Source organism: Toxotes jaculatrix, chromosome 6 (assembly GCF_017976425.1).
Source record: "Toxotes jaculatrix isolate fToxJac2 chromosome 6, fToxJac2.pri, whole genome shotgun sequence".
Classification (NCBI taxonomy): domain Eukaryota; kingdom Metazoa; phylum Chordata; class Actinopteri; family Toxotidae; genus Toxotes; species Toxotes jaculatrix.
The window spans coordinates 16,285,148-16,311,601 of NC_054399.1; the positions used below are offsets into that span (position 1 = coordinate 16,285,148).

Genomic DNA, 26,454 nt, shown 5'->3' on the forward strand with positions numbered 1-26,454 from the left:
TATTTTTAATTATCTACAGTGAGATTAAGTTGTATTATTTAAGGTGTTTCAGAATAACTTTGAAAAAATTGTTACAAGTGAACAAAATATAAAGAAACTACAAATGCAGAGATACCATTCTTTCATTTGAGGCCTCTAAATACAGCGTCTGGTACAACTGCCATAGTAGGTTTGTGTCCTTGACAGTCTGGATGTTTTCCTCTGGAAAGAAGAAGCTCAGTGGGGATTCTTTTGGGGAAACAGAACTAGGAAAACAGATATAACCCCTGATGTGCCTCCCCCTGACACCCATACACCAGAGCCCCATGGGAAACTTCATCGCCTCCTCCTCCTCTTCTCTGCTTCTGTAGCCAAAAACCCAGCTGGAGAGTCATAAGGTCACTCAGCTGATTTAATCCCAAGTCCAGGTCACATAAACACACATCAGTGGGAAAATGACCAATAGAGGTTAACATAGATGTTCTGAGGATAGTTAAGGCGCTGGATTTATTCACTTTTGGCCAAAAAACCTGAAGTATGCTGTTACAACATTCGTGGTGAAAAAAATCAGCCACAAAACTATTTTCTTTAGATGACATTCCTGTTCATTTAATTCCATTCTGTGTGTTTGTGGCTACTGTTGTTGTACATCACAGATTTGAGGTTTTCTTTCCAAAAACCATTCATCCTAAAGCCATAGTCATCTTGCAGGGTGAACATATCAGCATATCAGAGTTCTGCCGCACTGCATCTGCCCTGCATTACACTGTAACTACACCTCCCTCATTTTCTCATCTGTCAAATGTACAGAAACAACTTTGCAAAACAACTGTGAGGGATTATATAAGAAGTCTCTGGTCATGCAATGCCATAACACATGGCAGAACAATAATGCGTCATTGGAGAATAAGAAAGGGATAAGGAAAAATAGTGAAAATGAAAAAAGAGAGGACTTAAAAAGGGAGGCTAAGAGGAAGAAAGTAAAAAAAAAAAAAAAAAAAGACAAGAAACAAAGGGGCAAAGACAGTGATTGTGTTTGAGAGAAAGTTTGAGAGAAGTGGGACGAAAGAGATGGAAAAATTATGAGAGAAGGGAGAAGGGGGTAAGATAATTAGAAATATATAAAGGTCAAATAAGAGAGATATAGAATATAGAGAGAACAGAAGCAAGTTTGTTTTGTAGACCTGTTTTTCATTATCACATGTTGTGATGAAATCAAGAATGGGTAGGTGATGCCATGCGCAGACTGAGGCATAACAAGGACTCCCTGTACCAGGTAACCAGTGAAGCGCAGGAATGCCTCTGATACAGAAGGCCTATTGTGGGTTTTATCTGATCTGAAATCAGTAAAAAACCTGGTGACCTGTAGTGAGAACACACTGTATCTGGCTGTTGAGCTCTGACAGGTCGATTGGCTGAGAGAACATCCTGCAGACAAAAACATCCAGTTTCCTGCTGTATGTTCAAGTCCTGCAGAGCAGCAATATAAAAGTAACATAACGTACTTACAGCTCCGTAGCTCTGAAAAGAATCTCTGCTAGGCATCTTCAAAACCTCTAAACTTAAAAAGTTGTTAACAATAAAAGTCATTATACCACAAACTCTTTCTCTACAGTTTATCACTACTGAAACCACTTCAAAGTTTCAAGACTTTCTTTCAGCCTTTAAAATCTCAGTTTTGATTCCATGAATCGTAAACCTAATTTTACTGTGTAAAAGATTCCCTTTCAAAATGTGACCAGTGTAAGTAATAATGCAAAATAGCGTGGCCTAAAATAAAAAGTAAACACTGGAGCAGAAAAGGCTGAAGCCTATAGTGTCCATGAAAAAACACAGTGGAGTGTATTATTAATCAGGAATAAATATATGCTGTTGCCAAACTGGGATATCTGACCTGGATGAAATGAAGCATGTAAACTCACTCTGGATGCTTTATGAACAGATCTGAGAGTGAACCAGGTGCAACACACAATCTGTACAGTTTGTTCACATGAGAAAGTCACATACAAAGGTGTGAAGATGTCACGTTGAACTCTGATGTAGCGTGGTGGTAATCACACTATTCTGCAAAGACTTCAGGTGACGTGAACACAGCTGGTCAGTTTGTTAAGGCCTCAGTTCTACGCATGCTACAGTAAATACAGACTAAATACATATTAAAATAGAGGCTAATTAGATGCTAACAGAAATGGGCAGATATGCCAGTGTATAGCACATGTAAACACACACACTAAGGCACACATACAGACACACCCAGATGCATATTGTAATGAATGCACAAACAGGCACCAAGTTAAGCAATACACCAACACGTGCATTGTACAACACACAGAGAGACAGCAGATGGAGTGACAACTGCACACGCGCACACACACACACACACACACACACACACACACACACACACACACACACACACACACACACACACACACACACACACACACACACACACACACACTCTTCTGTGCAGCACCAGCTGTGCTGAGGCTCCAGACATTTAAGTGTAATAACATATGGAGGATGTGAGTAACTCACTGTATGCCTCTCTCTCTCTTTGTGTGTGTGTGTGTGTGTGTGTGTGTGTGTGTGTCTTTTCTGTGGGCAGCCTATCTGCATGTTTTTCTTGTTTGGACTTGCTGATTTGAATCCAGTGGCAGTGAGCAGGGAGAGATGGGGCTGTGGCAGAAACACAAGCAAATACATACAGTGATTTACTGTTGTAATATGAATAGTTAAAAAAAATTACAAAATAAATATAGTACGTTTAGAAATAGGTGCTTGAGGCAGTAAACAGAACACATACACATACTCAAAGACACCTTTAGGTTTGCTTTGGATTCAGTTATAGTACACAACTGAATGCAAAGCAAACCTAAAGGTGTTTTTGAGTACATGTTGAGTGTGCAGAGCTCAGCAAACCTTCCCTGCAGAAATTAACAGCTCAAAACAACAAACAGAAGTTGCTCTCTAATCACACTTGCCTGCAGCAGTCAGCAACAAGAGACTAGCTCTGACCTTTGACCCTTTCACTGTTGGTTGCCAGTAAAGATTGCTATCAAAATGCGTTAACTGATTCTACTCTTGACCTCACTGAAACAGAAGACTGAAATGTAAAAAAAAAAAAAAAAAAAATCTAGTACTTAATATTGGGAGCTAACAAAACGTGTTTTTAATTTGCATAGTGCCAGTGTTTTCTCTCTGTAGTGTAATCTAAAAATACTTCATGTCTCTTCAAGAGAATTCCTGTGCAGATGCCTTGCAAAAACTTGACGTGAACCTGATGCACAATTTGCGTCATTTATAAGGCAGCAATTTCACCTACACTGCATGTTTCTATGCAGATTCTCATCCTTCAAAGCTCTCACTTTCACATACACTGTATGCAGACTGCAGACTGTGTATGCACTTTCTTTTGCTTTTCATAATGTTGTTGTTGCACATTGTAATCTATTTTGCAGTTTGTATACAGCACAAATTGGCAATAAAATTACCCTCTTTGTAATATTTTGTGTTCTTCTTTGTTTTTATCTTATTTTTTATATATTAGATATATTAAGCTATATTAAGATTCCCTGTTGAAATTGTGAAAACATAAGTCACAAAAAATAAAGCGCAATGTTTTGCCAAAGACTGACATATTCAAACTAATTACAGAGCTGCAAAATTTTGCAAAGTCCTGGACAAACTTGCTTTCAGCATCAGCCTCAACAACAAAGGGGAAGTGGAACTAAAAACTGTGTGTGTGTGCGCTGTGTGTGTCTGGGGAGGCAGACAGCTGGGAACATCGAGCCCCACCCACTGCTCTGCTCTCATTGGTTAAGCTGTCGTCAAGCACATTTAATAAAAAAACAAGTTGCTGCTGAGCCAATCAGGGCAGAGCTAGAATTTCCCCGAACATGCCACAGCATCTTATTTGTGGTGACATCACATGGCCCTTTAAACGGCAGACTGCAGACAGAGTTTAAATGACCTGATAGGACACGACACAACTAGAAAAACAAAACAAAAGTTTCAGATGTGTGTGCGTGCGTGCGTGTTTGTGTGTGTGTGTGAGAGAGAGACACCTTGTGTGACACAATGACACCTTGTGGCACGTTTGGTAGCTCTGGTTCTGTCTCTGGAAGACAACTAAACTGATGGTAAAGTCTGTACAGTCTGTCTGTGTGAACCTATCCACGTATTCAACAAGGCTTCCTTCTTCCTCTTCAGCTTTTCAACTGCGAAATGAAAACTGAATTGTGCTTTTTATTAATACCTAAACTGTAAATCATCATCTGTGTTCAGTTGCAGCCAGTGCAAGAGACCATCTTCAGTTTTAAGAGCAGTTCATTGGCTAGGCTCAATGACGGGAGTGTCCAACACACCCACAATCCCTGTGATTAACTGCTGTAAACAGATAAAGCCATGCTACAAAACATCAGCCTTTGTTTCACACCCGTGGAACCACATTTCCTACACACTGTGTTTGTGAGTAGGGCAAAAGGCTTGTTTATGGCCTTGCAGAGGTGAAACTCTTGGACATCCAGTCACTGGGTGAGAGTTCACAGCCAAGTGGGTGACTGACTAGTTGTACAGCCTCTATTTGTCCAAAGGGCCTCTGTTCCAAAATGCTATATATATCCATTGTGGAAAAAAAGCTGCCCTAGATTTAATCATTGTAATTGTACAATTCATTGAATCCTAAGGTGCAATTTGGAAAATTTCAGTACATCTTCATTTAAAGTTAAATTAGCTAAACATTACATTCTGGCCAATAGTGAGACACTGTCTTCAGTTTTTGTTGTTGTGCCAACAAATTAAGATTTTCATCTCAGTATAAGCATGACAAAGACAATGTATGTTACTACAGAACGGAAACATCTGCTAGAAACAAATGTCTTTCCATAGCATCACTGTGTGAAATCCAGATTCAGGATTCCTCTGATGCCATGACATGTTACTGCCTGCCTATGGCCTGCTGGATGGGTATTTTCAGCATAAATCTCACAGCATGTTTTAGTGTCATTAAGTGTTAATATTTCAGTGACATCTATTCAAAGTGGACAAGTTTATATGGCACTGGGCCAATCAAATCAGAAACTGTTAATCCAGGTAGATGAGTGTGCATCTAAAGAAATAAGAAAAATGTCCATTTTTAACACAGTGACTTTGTTATGTGACCTTTTGAACTGAGTAAAGTTTTTGTATTGAATGTTCACTCAACAAACCTGCTGCCTGTGTTTTATGCAGGTGGAGATAAAATCAGCTGCACACGCACCCACATGCTGCCAGCAGACATACACAAACCCACTACGACGCACGTCGCGCATTGTGAGAGAAGAAAAGTGTTTCCTGTTTCCTGTGTTCCTCAACTCTGAGCATGTGACTGATCAGCTTCTGTGACTAAACATACTCCTCCCCCTGCTGCCTGTACGCAGACTACTGTAAATGAAAACATGAAGTATTCTCTCCTTTGCTTTTAATGTAACACCATGCTTTACTGATACGTGTGAAGAGAGTATTCTCTGTACATGTTGTGTTTGTTGGCCATTTGTATGTCTATTTGTGTCACTGTCTTTCTGTGTGATAAAAAAGTGACAAAGCAGTGCTGTAAAAATAATCGGGTTACTATGTACTTGTGAGGACCACAAAATACAGTCATACCAGAAAGTGGCTCAAAAGAAATCAATTGTGCTGGATGCTTGCTGAGATAGTGACTGCTAGCAGGCTGTGCAACACAGCTAAAAAAAAAAATAGCTTCCTCAGCTTTAACCTCTTCAGTTCTGTTTTATCAAACTCAGTAAGGTTTACAATTTGTCAGTGGCAAAAATTCACACATTCAACCCACTCCTTGTGATGGTTCCCTCTAAAGGAATGGAAATGAATCAGAAATTTCAGTCTTATAAACATATCAAGCTTGATGTTAAAAGCTTGATGTTATATCACATTTTCTATCATATTATTTCACTGCACAGGCAGAACTGTAACTTTGTACGACTACAAAAGTAATTTTCTTTAACATATCATGTATTTACCTGAAGCGATTGACATTGTCTTAAAAGACCTTTAAAGGAGCGTAGGGAATGCTGGATATTTTTTTTTATGATGTGAGAGCATTTGTGCTAATATGAGGAATTTCGGTCACATTTTCCCTCAAAACTCCAGAACTTCCAAAGAAGTCAACCCCCAAAAAAAAGTTTGTCCTTGGATAAGTGGAAACTAATGGGAAGTTGGCTCAACAACACCCTTCACAGGTCCCCAACAACAGGAAAAGGCCTTGTAAACTTGGACTACTCTGGCTAAGCCTTCCTCTGAAACAGTTCTCACACTGTGTTAAAATCATTTTACTGCAGTTAAATATAGATACCGTTGTAGTCACCAGCCTTACATCCAAAAAATGGAAGATTTAAAGTCTGTCTTTGACACAGCACTGACCAACCTGAATCAACCAAAGCTGGTTCAATAACACCAGAGAAAAATAACTGATTAATTATAAGAGATATTATAATTAGGATTAGATTCAGTTGCTAGGAGCTTGAATTTGGTTGAGGCTTGGTTTAAGGGGTAAAACTAGAATTATGATACTCGGGTTAGGCCTGGGGTGATGGGGATCAATCTATTTTTAAATGCTGTTCATACCATGTGAAGGGTCTGACACATTTACAACAAGAATGAAATGAATTCAAAGCACCTACAATGAAATCAAACCAAATTTCCGAAATTCAAACTCGAATGTTCTTCCAGCTGAAATGCACTGCAGTCAAAATGATATTTAGCTGAGGGTCAGATATCACAGAGTGAAAACAGACAATGGCAGGCCCTCATAAGTGCGCTAATTCTAATGTGTGTGGGTGTACACACATATGGGAGGAAGAAGTTGGAGGAAGGAGGAGGCGAGGGGTGATGTAGCTCCCAGCACTGGCTCACGCCGGTTTGCGCTGCTTCTCACTGGCCCAGCCCCAGCGAGGTTAGCGAAGAGGCAGATGGATATGGGGTGGGGAGGTGGGTTAGAGAGGGGGTCATTTAGTGCCTCGGCTGCCCTTTGTAGCACTGAGGGCCTTGGCAGAGGCGCCCACTGACATGCCAGATAGATATCTGTATGTAGAGAATGCAAGCAGCAGCCATCACCCCTCCCTCTATGAGGAATCAAGGCTAAGATACTCAAGCTTGTCATATGAATACTGTTGTATGCATCACATTGTGTGTACACAGACACATATGCACACATACAGGAAGAAAAGGCATATAAAGACACTTTCCCACAAACAAAAACACACGTTGCGCTCTACTGGTTACCCCATTATGTTCTCTATATGAGAGCATGCAGTGGATGTATACAATCAATAATTAGTGGAATAATAATTACAGAAGCCACCCAAAGAAGTTCCACCACAGCAACATAACAAATCTGTATGTTCCATGAGTGCACGTGCACTCACTGCAGACAGTCGGACTGACTGAGAGGTGGGTCACTTGCACAGCTGTTTAACTTAAACATTAGCAGCAGCAGAGGTACTGCTGTGCTTGGTCACTTTTAGAAGTAACAAGCACAGCTGAGCTTCACGAGGGCAGGGCAGAGACTACAGTACAATCCTGTGCATCTTAGTTTCATAGCAGCAATGAGATAGCTATTTCTTTACGTCTCTTCACCGAAGAGGAAAACTTTAGCCTGTTACTGCACATGTGTTTTGACTCCCTCTTCCTGCCTAAATTTCTGTTTTTTTCTTGGCTGGTCGACTAGTCCTCTGTGCAACGAAGGCATTGCTTGTGAGGTCCTGGGGCTTTAGTCTGCAAGGTCTGGCTCACTTGTAAGCGGTGCAGCTTAAATAAGCCCAAAAACAAAATTGCAACAAAGAGATTCACACTATAGTTTTGAGCAACAAAAACCAGGCGCAGGTGGTGTGTCACTTTAATGCTCCATTTAAATTCAATCAGAACATCTGTACAAACTTAACTAATAGTTAGTAGGGCTCTCAGGCTTGGGGATTAAAGGTCAAAGGTTCATCTTGAAAGTTCACCGACTGTCTGTTCTGTTTCTAAGATTTTTGAAAATTGCCTCTTAAACTGATAGTTTTGCTAGGACCTCTGAGAGGAAAAACCTGTTTGTCTTGCAGTTGAAAAAGTCAAAAAAGCCAAGTATTGAATTCACATTGTATTTACATGTTCTGTGGGTCTTCTTCCTGTAACTTTACTTGAATGCTATGTAGGAAAAAAAAAGTCCATCTAATGAAACAGTGTTTTGACCAAGTATTACTAGAAGGTTTCTTTTAGCATTTGGCACAGGAAAATAGGGAAAACATGATTCTTCCATTTCCTCTGGCAGATGCAACAAAAATACAGCACACACACACACACACTCAAAAAAAGAAAATTCTGCGCTTTCAATAGACACATCTGTATAGCCATTCATTGCAGAGCCATGTCTGCAGCAAGACTTGTAACTCTCCGGAGTAAAAAATAAAATGCAGCTGGAGAGTTATGCAATGGAAAAACTAAGTGGTACCGCCTTGCCTCTGTCCAGGTGGAACTGATTTTCAGCTGTGGCAGATAGAGAAATTTTGCCCAAGTGTGCTTTACTTGGATTATAGTGCATGTTTTTCCAATCAATGAGGTGGTGAGTGTTTGGATTTGGAGAGGAGACACTCATACAGGATTTGTGCTTTTGGGCTTTTTTTTTTTAACCACTATTTATCCACTGAGCGCTTTTATAGCAACACTATATCTGTACACTTCCACAAATTCAAACCACAGCATTTTCTACTGTTGGCAAATGACGGTCACAGTAACAGATTTCTTGCTCAAGGGCACCTTGACAGTCATAGCTGAGGGCTGTGAGAGAGTTTTCAATTCAGTTCTCACAACTATATTGTGACCACCATGGCCAATTTGGTCTTTTGAACCAGAGACTTTCACAAACTTGCTTAGTATTAGTATTATACCATCACTGAGAAGACAGCCTGAAGTGACCACGGCTCTCCTGCCACTAGGCTGAATTTGGAAGATAAATGTGATGGGTTGCTTAACAGACAAAAGAGGCAAGCACCCACATCCTGTCACAAATCCTCTGAAACAATTCTTTATATTATCCCAATTTCATCTATTAGGTCTAATAAAAAAAAAAGTAAATCAGTAAATTGTCAGTCAGCAAGAAATCACCAAGCTCAGTTAGAAGTGGACTGAATGCTCTGTGGGCCAAGAATGTAGAAGCCAGAGAAATTTGTAAAAATATTTTCTACATATGCTACCAGTGAGCAATTTTAATTAATTAATGGGCTTCCATCTCAGAGCACAATACAGAGTTGTCTTTACACAACCATGGAAAAAAAATGCATTACTTTCTAGAAGTTTAAAGAATTTTAGTTGTTTACAATGGTGGAAGTGGTGTAAGGTTGATGATAAAGTGTTCATCCTCTCCAGGAAGGACAATGGAGACAGATAACAAAGAGGCTTGTGGGAAACTGTGGTTTTGATCTTGCACAACATTAGAGCTAGCACCACTGCTGACATGAAGCAGAGGCGACCAGTGGCGTGCACCATGGTCTCCTTTATTTATTAACATCATAACATGATATCGCTACGAATTTGACAGGAAATAGTGATGTTTCAAAGGCCCCACATACAAACTCAATGTTTTCCTCCTGTTGCTGTGAATGAAACATACACAGTCAACGAAGTTTGCCAGAAGTGTAAAGGAAGAAGGTTGTTTGGTGTTGTTAGTGAAGCACAACAGTTCTGGGCTACTCCAGCAGTATACAGCTGCCTTTGGTCACGCGTTATAAAACCTGTGAGTCAGCACAAAGCGGTTACTATCTCACACTGCAGTGCTCTGCGGGCAGTGAGGTTCCTTGCAGAGTTATGGGGTGAGGTCAGGGGTCAGCACTGACCTCTAGCAGTGTCTCCTCCCCCGCTTCAGAATAATCCAATGGGAGTGTTGACCCCACTGGGCTGAGAACCCACAAACAGGACACACCTACACCTTGATTTGCCTTCACCCACAACTAATGCAAACAATAATCGGTTTTTCCCATATAAAAGAATTTCCATATTGCTGCTCTCTATTGTCTATTATTTTAACACAATATTAATTCATGCTACAGCTGCCAATTTATTCTAAACACCCACAGTGTGATACGCTTGTTGTAAGTAATTTCTGCTCTTTAATTAATTTCCAGTTATTGTTCGACAGTCTGACAGCATCCAAAGAGTTTAACTGATTTGATGTTGTTGTTGTTGTTTTTTTTTTTTTCATATACGCCTCTTTTAGGTAAGAAATGCCTCTGAAGAATCATGGGATATAGCAACTTTGATTTTTTTTTTTAGCCTTTGAATTTTATTTAACAGATTTTTGAACATGAATAAAATCAGTGTTATGAAAACGCAATGAATAAAACGTTAAAGACTTCCATCATATCTGAGATTGGTTGCACTGGCTAATATAAGGCTAAAATTGGTATAAAACAGTTATGAAATGTGTTTACAACATCAATCTAACCTGAAGCCCTAAAATGGAGACAGAGAGAAACTGCCATGATTTGGCTGTGGTGTGCAGTGATTCCATGTTTGCTCTGATGAGTGAAGATTGCTGCGAGTGTAATGTGTATTAATAGATTGTGTCTGATCTCCAGTAAAGACAACAGCCAGCGTTTGCCGGTCCAGGAAAATAAGTTTAGGACTTGGCAGCTGGCTGAGTCCAGGAATAGTTTCAGTTCTCATGAGCTCTGTGACCGACAGCCAGCTTACATTAGACTGAGCTTGTCACAGAAACCTAGACACCACTGCTTCTGACCGCGCTGACCCTCTGTTATCAAGGTTTTATAATAGCTCTCACCCACTAAAAAAACACCACACGAACACAAGGCCCAAGCGCTCCTCACACACACCAAACATTTCTTTCCAATGTTTATACAACCAGTCTTTTCTAAATTCTTTCCATGATTAATACCAAATCAATACTTTTCCTTTTCTTTCTCTCGGCTTCTTCCCAAATAACCTGCAAAACCGGAGCTGCATGCTTTCCCTCTGTGCCCATTATTCAGCACATAATCATCATCATCTTCACCACCAGTTTCTTCTGCTCATCACCACCATCATCCAAACACCTTGAATGATGCAGCATTTTTAAATCCATCATCTCACTTGAAGTGTAAAATGTAATGTAAGCAGTGCTTCCAAATCTTTCCATGTACATTTACATGCTGAAGCTATGGTCAATCAACTATGTCACTGTCATGATCTTATGTCCTATTTAAATGATCTAAATTTAGAAATGGAGATGCCTAGTACCTTAACACTTTTAGCAGAGTAGACAGATTAGAATTAACTATATATATATATATATATATATATTTTTTTTTTTTTGTTTTGCCCAAATTATAACTCAATAATAAATCAGTCTTTTCTGGAAGCCCTATAGGATTAGCTGATCATTAGAAGCACAATGAAGAAGCAAAGATACTACTGAAGAGAAATGGAGGGAGCTGCTCAGAATGGAGTAAGATGAAAAAACACTGCACACGATCTGTGCTCCACAAGAAAAGAAAGATGAATGTGACTGAATGTGACACATTTACATCATGCTGATGTTAATCTGTGTTGTCCCTGATAAATAAATAAATAAATAAATACAGTAAATCAAGTCCAGCTTATCTAAAAACTCAGAAGCTTCTGGGTATCTTCTCTTCACAGTACTTCACAAAATGAAGAGATTTGTCTGGTTTGTGTGGTAAGTTGTTATCACTGCAAAATATTTTTTTCCTATTTTCCATTCTATGGCTTTTTGCCTCAGTCAGTTCTGTTGTTAGTCAATTTCCTCATTAGGATTAATGAAATTTAATTTCTTTATGTCATTAGCAGATTATCTGATTTGTGTAAAGTGCTTTAAAAACTTCATCTGCTGCTAACCTTTAGTAATTTTCCCTATTCCAACAACTAGTGCAGTAAGTGCAATGCTGTATATTGTTTTGTTATTTCAGTGTTTTATTGGTGCATTTGTTTTTGTCTAGAAGTGTATTTTTATTGATGAAAAGCACAGTTGAGGAAAAACTGATGCCTATACAAAAAAAAAATCAAATTGAATAAACAAAGTGTTAATCACTCATCTTATGCAGCGAGGTTGAAAGTAGATACACTTTCTTGAAAGTGTCACCACCCCATTTCATCTTTATAGCATCCACATATAGATCTACAACTTATAGCCACATAAAGTTGTCCTCCGAATACACCCACTGTAGCAATGGGAACAAACTGTCCCACCAGAGGTATGCGTGGTGGTTCACTAATTCAAAGCATGTCTGTCTGATAATCAATATACTGAATTTGACTCTCCTAGGACACCTCCTGATTCCTTATGTAATGTGCAGGGGAAACACCTGCCCAACACTTTAAGACTTGGATCAGCCCTGGATCACCACCCCTGCTCTTACTCTGCTCTGGATCCTCTTACACTTCTGGGGAATGTGTGTCCAAATTGTTCCTGGTGACAACAAGCGCATGACGGAGCGCTAAACGAAAAAGCTCAGCCAGTCTGAGTCAGAGGAAAGATGAGGAGGACGACAAGGAGGGAGGAAGGTGGGGGGGACGGGCTATATAGCCCAGAGAGTCAGCCTACACTGGTTCAGACCGGTTCCTGCCCCCTTCCCCTTCTCTGCTCTTGCTTCTCCTCCTCCTCCTTTCCTCTAGTTTACTCTCATCTCATTGTGTCTTCTGTTTTTTTAATCCTCTCCTATTTTGGTCAAATTTTCCTTTTTGCCTTCACTCCTTCCTCTTCTTCCCCTTTTCTATCCTCTTTTTTCTTTGCCTCTATCCTTCTCTTCTATTCACAACTTCCCTTCCTTCTTTTCCTCTCATTTCCCTTTTACAGATGTTTGGCTGCAAACTTGACTCACCCCTCTATCTTGAGAGAGAAGATTATGCGCCGCGAAAAACAGAACAATTCGTCATCTTGATATGGTTTGAACGTGTAAAATCCAGTTACAGGCATTTAAAATGTTCACACAGCAGGCAACACTGTCTCTGATAGACAATCATAGGAAGGTCATAGGTCAGTGTGTCTTGGCAGCAGGCAAATGGGAGAAGCAAAGACTGAGTGACTGAGTGAGAGTAAAAGTGTGATGAGATGTTTGTGATCTTTGCATGAGAAGGAAAGAAAGATAGACCAAGAGATAAATAGTCCCTCTCATGCTCCTTACTCACAGTGGAGTCTCCTGACAGAAAGAAAGAAAAAAATAAAAAATAAAAAAAATAACAAGAACTTCTACTTTATGGATTTTGCTACACAACACAAAGTATGAACATTAAAAAGGGTAATGCATATACAGTATACATTAAATGAACCAGAGCAAAGCCATGTATCAGTAAAATCTAAAAAGCATGTGTTTTTTGTAGCTAGAGTCTGAGAAAAACAACCTTCACCTGCGGCTAAAGTGAGAGAGACTAGTGGTGAAAGTCTGATTTTTATTGCTGGTTGTTGATATTCTAAAAAGAGATGGATGGGCTTTGGCATTTCTCAGCAAAACTGCAGACTCTCACTTCTTCACTGAGCTGCAGGGTTTGTTCACTCGGAGGACGATGAAGGTGTAAACATTATGGGGCTGAACAATGTTTCCTTCTCTAGGCTGCCAGCCAAACAGATTAGAGACTGTCAGCAATGAGATCTGACGCAAAGAAACAGCTCAGTCAGCTGAGATGAAATACTGATGTACTTTTGCAGGCTATGTTTTCAGTACAGCATGTTCAGGTACTATAGTGAAGTGTTCTATAAGATTAAAGCTCTATTCCTTTCCTGAAAGCTTTTCTTACACAGACATCATTCAAAGAGAGTTTTTTGCCATGTTTTGTTCCATACCAAGGTTGGAAAAGAGGGTGAAATGGATGCTCTCCTCCTACCATACCAGTCTTAACAAGTATCTGAAAATCCATTCAATCTAAAACTTGTTTATGAAAGTTATTTGCGGGATCCCGTGCCAAACTCCCGTGCACAAACAAGCAGCTCTGGTGACAGGGAGACATTCGATAGCTTGACTTACTAATTAGGGCTTGTTTACTGTCTGTGTGAAGTGTAACGGGCAGATTTGCTGAGCATGCTGACCAGCAGACACAGCATCTGATAATGTCATTGACCCCCCATCTCTTATTAATATCCTAACACATTTGACCCACAAAAAATGCCAGCTTCCCAAAAACTGCTGTAAAAATATTAAATATTTTTTTCCACTTCAAACAAGTCAATCTTGTTAAACTACTTCAGCCTGAAATATACATATCAAATATGAATGATATTTTTGGGATTTTAAAACTTTAAAAAGCCAACACACTGGCCTTTAAAGGGTGTGTAAAATACATTTCAATGAGTATTTGATTATTATTATTAGGCAGTGCTCGTCGACACCTGTTGAAGAACAGGATCACCAGCAACCTGCAGCTGCATGTTAATGCTGACCTTCTTCTTTGTCGTGGTCCCCTGTCATCTAAACTATCTGCCTAACCAAGAAAGGAAAGCAAAATATTTTTTCCTTTGTGGCCAACAGCAGAGGGGGGCAATACTGACAAATACTGGGGTTTCAAGGTGAGCCACAGACCGTCTATCTATTTGAAACAGAGACCTCAACAACCCAGTGACAGCAAAGTGACATCATCAAGAAATTCCTGTTGAAACACAAAACCACATTAACTGCCTTCACACACCTGACAATTTAACATTTTCCCCTATAAGCAGACTGCGGTGACCTGTCACTCTGATAATGATAGCTGCATTTGAACAGCACTGTCTGAAAGTTACAACAGGTGCGAAGCGGAAAAACGGAAGAAAACAAAACCAACATGTCAACAAACAGCGTCACCAAACAGGCACCTGCACTAAAGAGTTGTCAGCAGATCACTGTGTGAACAGCTTTAACTGAATACAAATTTAGGTATGTCCCCTGTGAGGAGACAGACTACCTGTCACCTGTGGTGAAAACACATTACTCATTCTAGAAATGGAGGATAGGCTTTTACTCAGAGCAATCCACAGTAAACAAACAGGGAGAGGTTTCTTGCTCCAGCTGGTTTCTGTGTCTCAAGAACAGTTGCCCTGTTCACACCTGGCATTATATCTGGCAGGTGCATAGCTCTAAGTACAGATGTGAATGCACCCATGACGAATTGAGGACACTATTGAGATCTGATCACTCAGACCATGTTCGGAGGTAGTCTGGGCCGCATGGATGAATGGCCTTTGTGTAAATGGATGCACATACTCATGTGTGAACAGACACAAGTCATAAAAATTAAGTAAGCATGGTTTTGTCCACGATGTCCAAAATTTTCAGAGAGCCCCAAGACATATTACCAGTGTGTCACACATCTTGGTTTGCCCGGAACGCAGCAGAGACAAGACCCAGTCGCTGCTGTTTTTGTTCATTTTTCACTCCCTGGAAGTGCATTGCTGCCTCTGGTTAAAAACAACAACAGCTTTGGTCTTTGCAAATCAAACTGATGTACGTGCTTATTTGCATACAGAGTGGAGAAGTGAGATCCAATCACAAATGGTAACTCAAGACGCATGTGGAAATGCAAATCTTAATTCCAGGTGTGACCTGATGTGCTCAGAGCAGTCCAGTCTCACCTGAGACGCATGTTAATGCCAGGTAGGGACAGGGTCTTTAACCATGATGAAGACTTCCTGTAATATGGCTCATCCTTAGTGACTCCTCCAGATGAATGTAAATCATCTGCAGCAGTATTCTGTACATAAAGCAGACATCATCAAAACACCTTGAAACCACCACTGTCACTGCAACAGCACAGACAGTACCGAAACAAAATACTATGCATTTCCATTATATAGGCATAATTTACAATTTAGATGCTTTTGATGCAAAAAAAGCTTTACATTACATTTTTTTCATCCCTGATGGCTGACAGAAAAACAAAATATTGTCATCAGTTCCCTCTAGACATGGAGCCACAGAGCAGCAAGCAGGATGTAATCAGATATGCAGAAAAGCAAACAGTCATAGCAGTTAGTACCTGCAGCGACCTTTGGGGACACATCGCCTTTCAGTGTTTCATTCTCAGAAATTTGAAAAACTTTCACAGAACCTCAAAGACCCCATGAAAGAGAAACTATAAACAGGAAATAACGGCAGCTTTGCAACAGCAAACAGGCAATATGCCAATGATGGCCTCTACATTAATTCTTATAATTTAGACTATATTATCTCCATTCAAATAAGCAAACTAGATGACCCACTTTCCCCTGTATGTAAAGGTGTTGTGATTGTCTCCACCGAGCTGCTGTCTATACATGGCACTGTGAACATGATCAGAGGCTGTCAGTACAGAACATCATGTCCTGTCCATCCCGTAGCTGTTAAAACCCAAATGAAACACAATTGCACATATCCGACTATTCTTGAAAATGACTGTAAACACAAACATGGCAGTCAAGACTATGTTGATCTGTAATAAAATGAATTGTGGAGATTCATTTAAATGTTTTATTGCTGACTTCTGGCATTTATAACATTACACCGGTTGACCTGATGGGACAGCTGAAGTCAATATTTAAAACATTAAAAGGCAGTTACTGCTATACAACCAGTTCACATCTTGTTACTGACTAGTCTAAGGGATTCTTGCATCATTTGAGGAGGTGGTCATGTTTTGGTTGTTTTGAGATGAGATTCAAAAGCTAAAAAGCAAAAACAAACATGTAAAACAAGCATAATTTTAATACGTTTTCTGAAAATACATATTGTAAATTTCATGTTAATCTCACCCTGCAGCTAAACAAAATAAAAAACCTCCTTATCAGTCCACCTTTCTGTTTGTAGAGCTTTCACTGGCCACGTGTTATTGACTATCATGCAAATACTTTTCATGCTTAATCATCTATTTTGCCCAACGTTCACACTAACTATAAAATCATACTGAATGTAGGCTGCTCCTCCCTGTTCCATCCAGATCACTGAAGTGCCTTCATTTCAACCCTCGCTGCACTTTGGGATGAAGAGGCTACTGGCACGCTTTCCAGAAGAGAGAGAGGGGGAGAGAAGTTGAATGCACGTGTGTCACCCAGTTTGGATGGATAAGGCTTGTGGTGGGGGCATGTTGCCTGTAAAACAGACTGCTGTGTCACACGGCTACATAGCCAGCATAGCTCCCTGTTTAGACGACTCACCCCCCCTCCTCCCCCCTGCACCTCTCCACTTCACAGATATCAGCTGGAGCTGCTGAGTCAGAGATGAATCTGCCTGAACTTCCGTAACTCACAGTCCCAAATGATGAGAAGGAGCTGCTGTAAAGGTGTTTTCCATCAATAAATCACTCCTTCATATTAATTGTGAGATATATAATCACTGTAAACAAAAATAACGACCACAGCTGAGAAGAGCATAGGACTCTACCCACCTCTGCATTGCTAGTTATGTAACCATTGGCTCGCAGTTGGATTTGGCGGAAATGTCTTGGATTATTTTACTTACTTGAGGTTCGTTGACGTCTTTTGAATGCACCCTGACCGATATCAATAGCTGCTTTCATGTTTATTCTGGCGCATCCAAGGCAAATGCAGTATTGCCAGGAAGGGCGGTAGGGACAAGCTGTGATCCTCCTAATGACGGACTTGTCATGTCTTCATTTTTAGAAACATTTACATGAAACACCCTTATGCTGAGCATGTGTGTATAATTGGCTGTGTCTGATTACATAGTAAAACCAGAACATAAGATTAGTCATTTTTTAACCAAACCAGGCCAAAAACATCCCTATACAGAATACTGAGGCCTCATTATTTTTTTAAATCCTGGCTACAGCCAAGACACAAAGAATAATTATAGTATATGTAGAAATCTGTTCTTTTGGTGCACATTACACCTATTTATAGATACATTACACCTATTTTCTAGTTACAGGACAGTTAAATCACAAGTTCTGTTTTGCACAGTCACTGTGTTTGGGTTTGTGGGACTCTGCAGGGAAACATCCTCCATGTACAGATTAAAAGCCCGTAGATAGTCTTTGCTGTCAGACCACAGACAGTTATACTCACTTTTAATGACACCCAGTCATGACCTCAAAGCTGCAGTGTTTTTGTTTTGTAACATCAGGTTACCAACCTGCCCCTCATGCCTCATCAAAACAGAGGATCTCCCAGTCTTTCTACAAGGGGCCCTAGAAATGGCTATCTTTATGGCCACAGGGCTATAAAGATAGCTGTACCTTGTTGTGGGCTGTTATTATCACTTATCGGGGCTATTTTGCTAGCCAAAATAGCCCTGATAAAGCTGGGCTGAGTGACAGACAACCTAAAAGAAGATTTTAAATGTTTATTTAAGTTGGAGGGGTTTTGCTGAGTAAACATGCTCCTCTAAGGCTCACCAGAACAACCTCCAATTATAGGAAACTAACTGAAAGAAATGTGAGGAGCTACCATCACTGGCATGATGTCAGTTGTCATTAAGAATAAAATGAAATTCTCTAGCAGTTAGATCCCATGAAGTCGGCATTGACATTTTCTGCTGTGGAGTCTAGAGTGGTGGTGGTGAAAATCTGGAGATGATCTGGTGATATCTTACCAAGGGAGGAGCTGATGGATATGATCTGCTGCAGGACTCCTGAAGGGTTCACTGGGCCTGAAGCACATCTGAGGTTGCTCGGATGAATGCTGGAGGTGGAGGTGGGGCTGGTCAAAAAGCACTGAAATTATAAAACAGAGGATCCCAGATAAGTCTTCATGTCAGATTACAACAAACTTAGTTAATTAACAGAGATCATGGGGAAATCGGACTGGCTGAAGTGAATAATGTTTTTCACTTCAGCCAGGACCCAAAGTCCACAGATTGAGACTACAACATGGGAAATATGCAAACCCACTAGCAGTCTCGCTGCAACATCTTAAATGTTTCAACAAACACAACATTTTCATAAAATTCAGAAGATGGTGTAATATTGCACAATGATTTCTATTTTTTTAATAAGCAAATACTTCATAGTGGAATAACATGGTCAAGAGAACCAGTGTCTTGGATTAAATAATCACAGTCTTTCATGTTTTTGGACACTGACCTTAATTGCATTGTGATTTTCAACATCTGTTTGTGTCAGTTTTTTTTTTTTTTTTTTTTGGTCTTTGGTAGTAAACAATACTACACCTCATACTCATTCTAAGGTTTGACTGACTGTGCATGGATTTTTGAAAGCAAGCAGTTTTGGAATGAAATAACAGCCAATAGTGAATGATTAAATTTGACCATTTTAATTACTTAAAATACACTGAAATGACACATTACAAAAATGTGTTCTTATGAATGGAATATCCTCTGAGACAGAGCTGTACCACCACTCCAAAACCAGTGACACCCCATATATAAATAAATTTAGTCTTTCATATTTAACTCCTTATTTGTTTGCACTACTAAAACATCATTGTAAAAGATATACAATAATAGAGTTCACTTCAAACAAGTGTAAACATTTCAATGCTACATTTAGTACAAACAATATTAGCCTAATATGTATTCATGTATACTTATCTGATTACAGTCATATATTGGAATCTGTCCAGATAAAGTAATCCTGTCTCAGACAAGCCAAAGAAACACAAACACACCAACATACACACACCTGTACACAAAACACGCACCTGTACACAAAACAAGTTTCTTATCCAAGAATACCAATCACCACTTACGATATTCAGTTCAAAACTTTGTCTAATGATTAAAAGTTACTAAGTGATGACAGTGAGTGTGTATCAGGACATACCTTCCACGACCCCGGAATGGAGCGTTGGATCTCACGCTATGGGGTCTCCCAGAGGAGGAAACAGGGTGCAGGGTGGATACAGGTTGACCTCTGCCGTCAGCCAGCAGGTGAGCGCCTACAGCTGCAAACACGAGACTAGAGCTCCCTCTAGTGGATATGATGAGTAGACACAATTAGAAACATGGAGGTGGGCTCCTACCTGTGAATGTTTACAAACTTGCCGACGACAGCGTGTGGCTGGTGTTGGTTTCACATTGTTAGTCTGCGTGTGTGTATCACATGGTAAAATGTAGTCCTCGTAGACACATACTGTTGCGAGAACTAACAGGTGTTTATATGTCTGTCTGTCGGTACGTGGACAGATTTTGTCACAAGATGCAGACATGAAACTTTGCAAGTGTGTAGTGGAGGTTTAAATGAAAATGGGTTTGGTCCAATCCATGACTAATGAGTACTTTAATGTAGTACAGACAAACATATAAACACCTGCCAAAGTATTGAAAATCGCCACAGTAGGTGTCTCCAGCACCCCATGAAACATTCTGCATTCACAACCACCCACGTTAAATCTTGCTAGTAGGTCAATATTAACACAGGTTAAAGACTGACCCCCGCACGGCTGCTTAGAAATACTTTATAAATCTGGCACAGTTCACCTGTTTCGACAAACACGCTTCTGTTGCATTCAGGTGTGTCAGCCCATGTAAGCGAGGCAGGATATGAGGACCATAGTTAAAATGCTGTGACACATCGAAATGTCCGCTATATGGAAAAAGCTCACACGCTGGGTTTTAGTGTCACTCTACACTCATTCCTCCCCATACACTGTACATTGAAATCCCTCTGTAGAGTCACTGTTTTGGACAAATGAAAGTACAAGAGTACTCTGCTCCTCCTTTCTAGAATGAACAGTCACACCCAGATGTAAAGAGGAGGTGGGAGTTTCATAAAGACATGAATTAGTTACATTTCCATGCAGGTTTGCATGTGCAGATTACTTTCATTTCTTTACTTTCATTTCTCCAGGAGAGTTACACAACAGAGGGTGACACTGTTTTACACACTACAGAGAGGCTTAAAATGTTCAGAGGAAACTGAACATTTAAAGCTTCACAAAGGCAGACTTCGTGGCATGGCTGTTCTGTTTAAATGCGTAACACTCAACAGATGATAATGGCACTTTGTCCACAGTAGCGCTTTTTACAAACGCGCCTCAGTGTTACTGTTTACAGTTTTTTACAAATAAGCACAAGATGCTCTTGTTGTCACATGATGATGTAGGAAGTCAGATTTTAAGATCGTCCATTCAGTCCTTTAATCATTAAATAAATGAAACTCGGCCGTCGTTGATTGGTGTAAAACAAGGAAAAGTCTTGTCTCTGTGTGACACTTTAGGTTTCGCTTTCTTTTCCTCAAAGCGCTTTCTTGTCCTCTTCCATCCCGATCTGTCCTGAAGCTGTTGTGTTGTTCGCCACGTCTACATGCAGAAGTCATGATGCAGAAACAAAGTGGAGAGAAAAACAGGTAATGTTTCACGATGCGGAAAGTTTTACATGGCAGTTAAAGTAGAAACCTGTGGTGACTTTTTATGTGTGTTGTTTTTTTTTATGGAGACGCCTTTCAGCTGCAAAACACTGAATGCTTGTAGACACAGGTAGCATTATCTGACTTAACATTCATTTATTTCGCAGCAGTTGCTGTTACTACGAATGGCCCCAGTAAGATTTTTATATAACTACGTTTACTCAATTACTCTGCTTATACATGTTATGTTTGTGCATTTCTGAGGCAAATAAAGTATCTTCAATTTCTACTCACTTTCCAACTTCACCTTCACCAACTTAAACAGTAAAGTGATAAACTCATAAATGCATCAGTAATTATTATCCAATCATTTAACATACATGATTTTGAAATGGGTCATTCTGTGTACTTCTATTTTTGCTAATCTAAGCCAATGTTATGCTTCACTATTAGTGATCCAAGATAACTGATGTCAAAAGCTGCACATAAGATGTTAATCACTAAATGTTGTATTTGGTTTTGGGGCTGTTGCATTTTTACAGTTTAAAGTTGTGCTGTACAGGGGATTCATTTCATCCTTGTTGGCTATAGATAGAGTTGACAAGGGCGGCAGTGATTATACTACCTCACAAACTCGCATCTCATCACAAAACTCTTTTGGGCTTGTCCTTGTCTTTGGGAAACTCACTTATTCTTCTCTGTCCATCTCAACAATGCAGATATATTTTAAGTCACATGTATTTTTTCTTTAACTGAGGACATTTGAGTGCATTTCTGCTCATTTGCTTTACTTATTGTCATCCTGTGATGTATGTGATGGTTTTCCTCAACAGCTTTGGCAACCTTACTTTGTTTGGTGCCCAACCTGCTACCAGCACGGCAGTGGACACCAAAGATGTTCTCACCACAACTACAGCTGCAATCAGCTCAATCAACTCAACAGACAAAACAAACCAACTTGTTTATACATTCCCAGGTAATCTACTAAACAATTTTACACCTAGACAACTGTCAAAGACTGTCTCATGGCTCTGTCTGAGAGACATACAGAATGTTTTTGTGCTAATGAAACACCATAGCAGCTTCTAGAGATATCTGAATGTGACCTCACTGTGTGTTTGCCACTTATCCATAGAATTAGAAAAAAACATTGAATTAACAAACAAAGGTGGAAGGTGTATTTTCATAGCTTTACTTTCTTGCATTTGCCTGTGGAGGAGGTGAAACAGCTGCAGATTTCATTACACCTCATCGACTCTTAAACTCTCTTCTGTAGTTAAGAAGAAGCACAACTCTGAACTGAAATACAAAGATTGGAGAGATGCGTGAGTAAAAGCTTTGTCATTCAATAAAAAAGCTCCAATCCTTTTTATGGATATGAGTGATGGGTCAGTTGTTTCAGCTGCATTTCATTTACTGCCATGTTTTATTTGTGTGGGCTTCCATTATAGAAAATTTAAATCAGTACTGCCTTATCTTAAAACTTAATAGAACTGAATCTTTGCCTTATTTGACTTAACTCACTTATTTTTTAAGGTCCACCTCAACAATGCAGCTACTTTTAGGTAACATACAGTATATAGTATTTTAATTGCCAGATCTTTAACCAAAGATGTTCAAGTAAATTTCTGCTCCTTGGCTTCATATATTATCTGCCTTTGATGTACAGTATGTGATTATTTTTCCTCATCAGCTCCAGCAGCTTTACACTTAAAACTGAAGACCAATCTGGTGTTGCCACAGTATCGAGTGCCAAAGATGTTCTTAGCACATTCAGCTCAGCAGAGCAAACGGTGGACAGGTGTTTTACTTTCACAGGTAAGCTACTAAGCACACAGGTAACTACTAAACAGTTCTACAGCTGTCAGAGACTCTGGTCTAAGAGACTTGCAGAATCGTTTGTCCTTAGAAACTGCATTGTAGCTCCTGGAAATGGATGTGATCACTGTGTGATCACTTATCCACTGAATCAGAAAAAATATGTTTACATTATAATAGGCACCTTATGCATATTAAAATATGTGGCACATTTCAGAGGAGGGGAAACACTGCAAACACTGAATATTTCATTAAATCTCATCAACTCTTCAGCAGGTCAACCCAAGCTGGAATCTCAGTGGAGATGTGTGGAGTGGACAGAAGAGTGAGTAAAACTCACATTCAATTAAGTCAAGTTTGCAGATATCTTAATTACTAGCAGTCATGTTAATGCATTTGTTGTCATTTTTTAAGAGAAAATATATTTTCAACATGTGAGCATCTTAAATTCTACCCTAGGCAGAGGACGAGCCTGATGAAGACTGTCAGCTCCTACAGACCGAGCTGTGAGGAGGTGACTCAGGCCAGGGTTCTCCTCCTGGGGCCGGTCAGCTCTGGAAAGTCCAGCTTCATCAGTTCTGTCCAGTCTGTGTTTAATGGAAGAGTCACCAACCGGGCGATGGTGGGCTCCTCCTCAACCGGCTTCACCAAGAAGGTACAATTGGAGCAGCAGCATGTACATTAACTGAGAGAAATCAGTAAAACTGCTGGATCCTTTTCATTTTTTCAGCTGAAACTCATAGTTGCATTTCTTAAAAAATGAGATGATACTGAAAAGTGTGTTGCCTTTGAGCCAGGCACTGAATCAAAATCAGCCAAAAAACAAAAAATGCCCACACACTGCTTTTTTCCCCCAATGCTTCATCATGTTGAGAGTGACAGTGTTGTTAGTCATTTCCATGTAAAATAAAAGAAGAATTGAGAACAAAAAAGCTGCATGCAGCTATATATTTTCCTTTACTGGTGAGCTTAATGGTTGCCCAGCACCTACGAAGCATTTACACCCCTGGACGTGTCTTTACTTCCTGGACACAGTTGTCTCCTAGACTAGTCTCAAGTTTCCATGTAGAACATCATCATCATCTCCTACAAAATGAATTCAGAATTTGACAAAGACGTTGCCCACGTGTCACATAGTTGGTTAACTCAGCAAACTCATATCTTAAACTTCTTTTAGATATTGTTTTCTGTTACTTTTCAGGTCAAGACATACACACACACACACACACAAGCTGCACTAAAGTGACACTAAAATAGAAAATCTCAATTTTGTTGCTAAGGAGAGCAGACCTGTTGGTGCAGACCTCTGATCAGGGTGTTCTCATGCTTTCAGAGGCATCCGTCCTATTAACTGTGTTTGTATCAGCTGCAGTCCTTCAACATCCGTGGTCAGAAGGGAGAAGAACCCACCAGACTGGTGCTGTGTGACACTATGGGCCTGGGGGATGGAGAAATGACTGGGCTGACCATCTATGACATCCTGTCCATCATTAAAGGTCATGTACCTGAGGAACACAAGGTACAGAAAGGTTATAATTTATCATTTTGTTTTTGTAATATGGTAATTTTGGCCAAGGTGTGTCTGCCCATCTTCCTAAGGAATGAGCTGTTACACCACTAAAGACTGAATGTTTTAATTTGTCTCTCCCAGTTCAGCCCAGTTCAGCCAGTGCAATCAGAGACTTTTGGCTATGTGAAGAAGCCAAGCCTTAGAGACAAGATCCATTGTGTGGCCTTTGTGGTGGATGCCTCTAAAATCCTGACCTACCCGAAAGGTCTCGCCAGCACCTTCCAACAACTCAGAGAGCACATTAGTGACCTGGGTGAGCAGAAGACAAACAAGCCATTGAACACAACAACCTTTTAAGACACTGTGATGTTAAATGGAACTTTTGTCACTCAGTCTTGCAGCGTCTCCTGATTGCGTGGCATTTGTTTTTGTTGAATTTTACTGTGGTTAGAACTGCTGTGCATAACACCGCAGGACTTGACACTTTCTTTATAGATCAACTGAACTGAAAGCACTGCTGAAATTTTCAGTAATGTCTTTCGCTAGAGGTTAAAAATTGAATGCCGTTTCTTTGAAAATTTGCATTGTATTCTCTCTGTCAGGTGTTCACCAGGTTGCTCTGCTGACCCACATAGACCGAATTTGTCCAGAAACGAACAAAGATGCCAGCCAGGTTTACAAGAGCCGCATAATTAAGGAGATGGTAGGTTAAAATAAACCATATGCAGTTTGGTCCTCTGAGTTGTGTGTAAAATGGTAATGGAAAGACAGTACACTCATTACAATAAATGTAGTGGATGATACAGACAGTAAGGTTGTCATATAGTCAACATGCCATGTAAACATGCCCATGAGGACATGATGCCTACTTTTAACTTTACTCTCACTCCACGCAGACCATTTGTATTTTCAGGTGTCTCAGCGTCACCCAGTTCCTCATGGCAGTGCTGGTGTGAAAATGTCACAGTTATCTTACAGTGTTTGTGTTTGCAGATGGGTAAAGCTGGAGCTCTGTTGGGTATGTCCACCTCCTACATCGTCCCTGTGAAGAATTACTCCTCAGAGCTGGACCTGGACGTGAACACCGATGTGCTACTTCTTAGTGCTGTGGACCACATCCTGCAGTATGCTGATCTGTATTTCCAGGACAATACAGCACAATATACAAAGTCAAAGATGGAAGAAAACTTTCGCTTCCAAGCCTTTGGAAAGTAAAATTCATACAACATTAAGATAGTTGTCTATAGTTTTAATGTTGTCCAAGCATTAATTTATGCTTCAGCGTTTAAAAGCAACTTCAGTTAACTCATTTTAAAGCCCTTGTGTGTAGAATTTGAAAATGTCTGACTTCAGTGAATCCTAGTGGGCATATCAAAGCTATAATCAGATAAATATTCTACACATTGGGCATTTAAACGGCCTTATAAAATATTACTTTCTTATAACGCTTTTTTGTTGTGTTGTTTTGTTTTCAGAATTCAGAATAAAATCAGGAGTTTGTGGTATTTTATTGGTAAGAGTGATCTGCTTTAAGAAAACTGGCTACATTTGTTGTGGAAATTGCATGAATATCCCTTGGTGAAAAAAAAAATGTAAATAACTTGAGAACTTAATGGAGTTTTGCCTGCAAGCCTGTCACCTCTCCCATCTAAGCCATCGATCACCTTATATGTTATAGCATTCCAAACCATGGTTAATTTCTGCCACAGCACTGCTCTGCTTAGACATTGGTGGAAGCTGTATCAATATTTTTTAATTACTGTCACTGCCAAATTTGTCTTGTGATCGTCTGCTGATTTTTGTCCCCAAACCACATACTATGTTTGTTTTGCTTTTTTTTCCCTTTTTAGAAGCAGAGGCGATAGTAGAGTCTCTTGGGGCCCTAGGCATAGTAC

General features: G+C 39.9%; 2 protein-coding genes and 1 long non-coding RNA gene across 5 annotated transcripts in view; 1 reads left to right on the forward strand and 2 right to left on the reverse strand.

Annotated features, from left to right (window-relative positions):
• Positions 1-19,814, reverse strand: part of LOC121183554 — a 30,469-nt gene extending 10,655 nt beyond the window's left edge. Inside the window, exons 1-2 of the long non-coding RNA XR_005894206.1 lie at positions 19,708-19,814; positions 18,519-18,639 (exon numbers count right to left, since the gene is read on the reverse strand). This is a non-coding gene — a long non-coding RNA (uncharacterized LOC121183554). The remainder of the gene's footprint in view (positions 1-18,518; positions 18,640-19,707) is intronic.
• A 693-nt stretch (positions 19,815-20,507) lies between these two features.
• rabgap1l (RAB GTPase activating protein 1-like) overlaps positions 20,508-26,454 on the reverse strand; it is a 124,907-nt gene continuing 118,960 nt past the window's right edge. The window contains exon 27 of the transcript XR_005894205.1: positions 20,508-20,521. The gene's annotated coding sequence lies outside the window, so the exon portion shown is untranslated. The remainder of the gene's footprint in view (positions 20,522-26,454) is intronic.
• On the forward strand, positions 21,090-26,064 carry ifi44g (interferon induced protein 44g). 3 transcript variants are annotated; one of them, XM_041040688.1, is made up of 11 exons: positions 21,114-21,231; positions 21,399-21,425; positions 22,065-22,207; positions 22,508-22,556; positions 22,925-23,049; positions 23,326-23,374; positions 23,509-23,704; positions 24,416-24,568; positions 24,701-24,872; positions 25,162-25,262; positions 25,553-26,064. In XM_041040688.1, exons 1-11 carry the CDS (start codon positions 21,200-21,202, stop codon positions 25,772-25,774), a joined length of 1,269 nt encoding a protein of 422 aa, XP_040896622.1. In that variant the 5' UTR covers positions 21,114-21,199; the 3' UTR covers positions 25,775-26,064. The 3 variants fall into 3 exon arrangements, with proteins under 3 accessions (XP_040896623.1, XP_040896622.1, XP_040896621.1); XM_041040687.1 differs by having other exon boundaries at positions 21,118-21,231; positions 23,323-23,374; XM_041040689.1 differs by lacking the exon at positions 21,399-21,425 and having other exon boundaries at positions 21,090-21,231; positions 23,323-23,374.

What these genes read in the sequence shown, in the direction of transcription:
- ifi44g (XM_041040687.1), top strand. Translation starts at nt 21,200, where the DNA reads ATGATGCAGAAACAAAGTGGAGAGAAAAACAG. An exon ending in TGTTACTACGAATGGCCCCA is followed by an intron (nt 21,426 to 22,064) that starts GTAAGATTTTTA and finishes TTTCCTCAACAG; the next exon opens with CTTTGGCAACCTTACTTTGT. An exon ending in AGAGCACATTAGTGACCTGG is followed by an intron (nt 24,873 to 25,161) that starts GTGAGCAGAAGA and finishes TCTCTCTGTCAG; the next exon opens with GTGTTCACCAGGTTGCTCTG.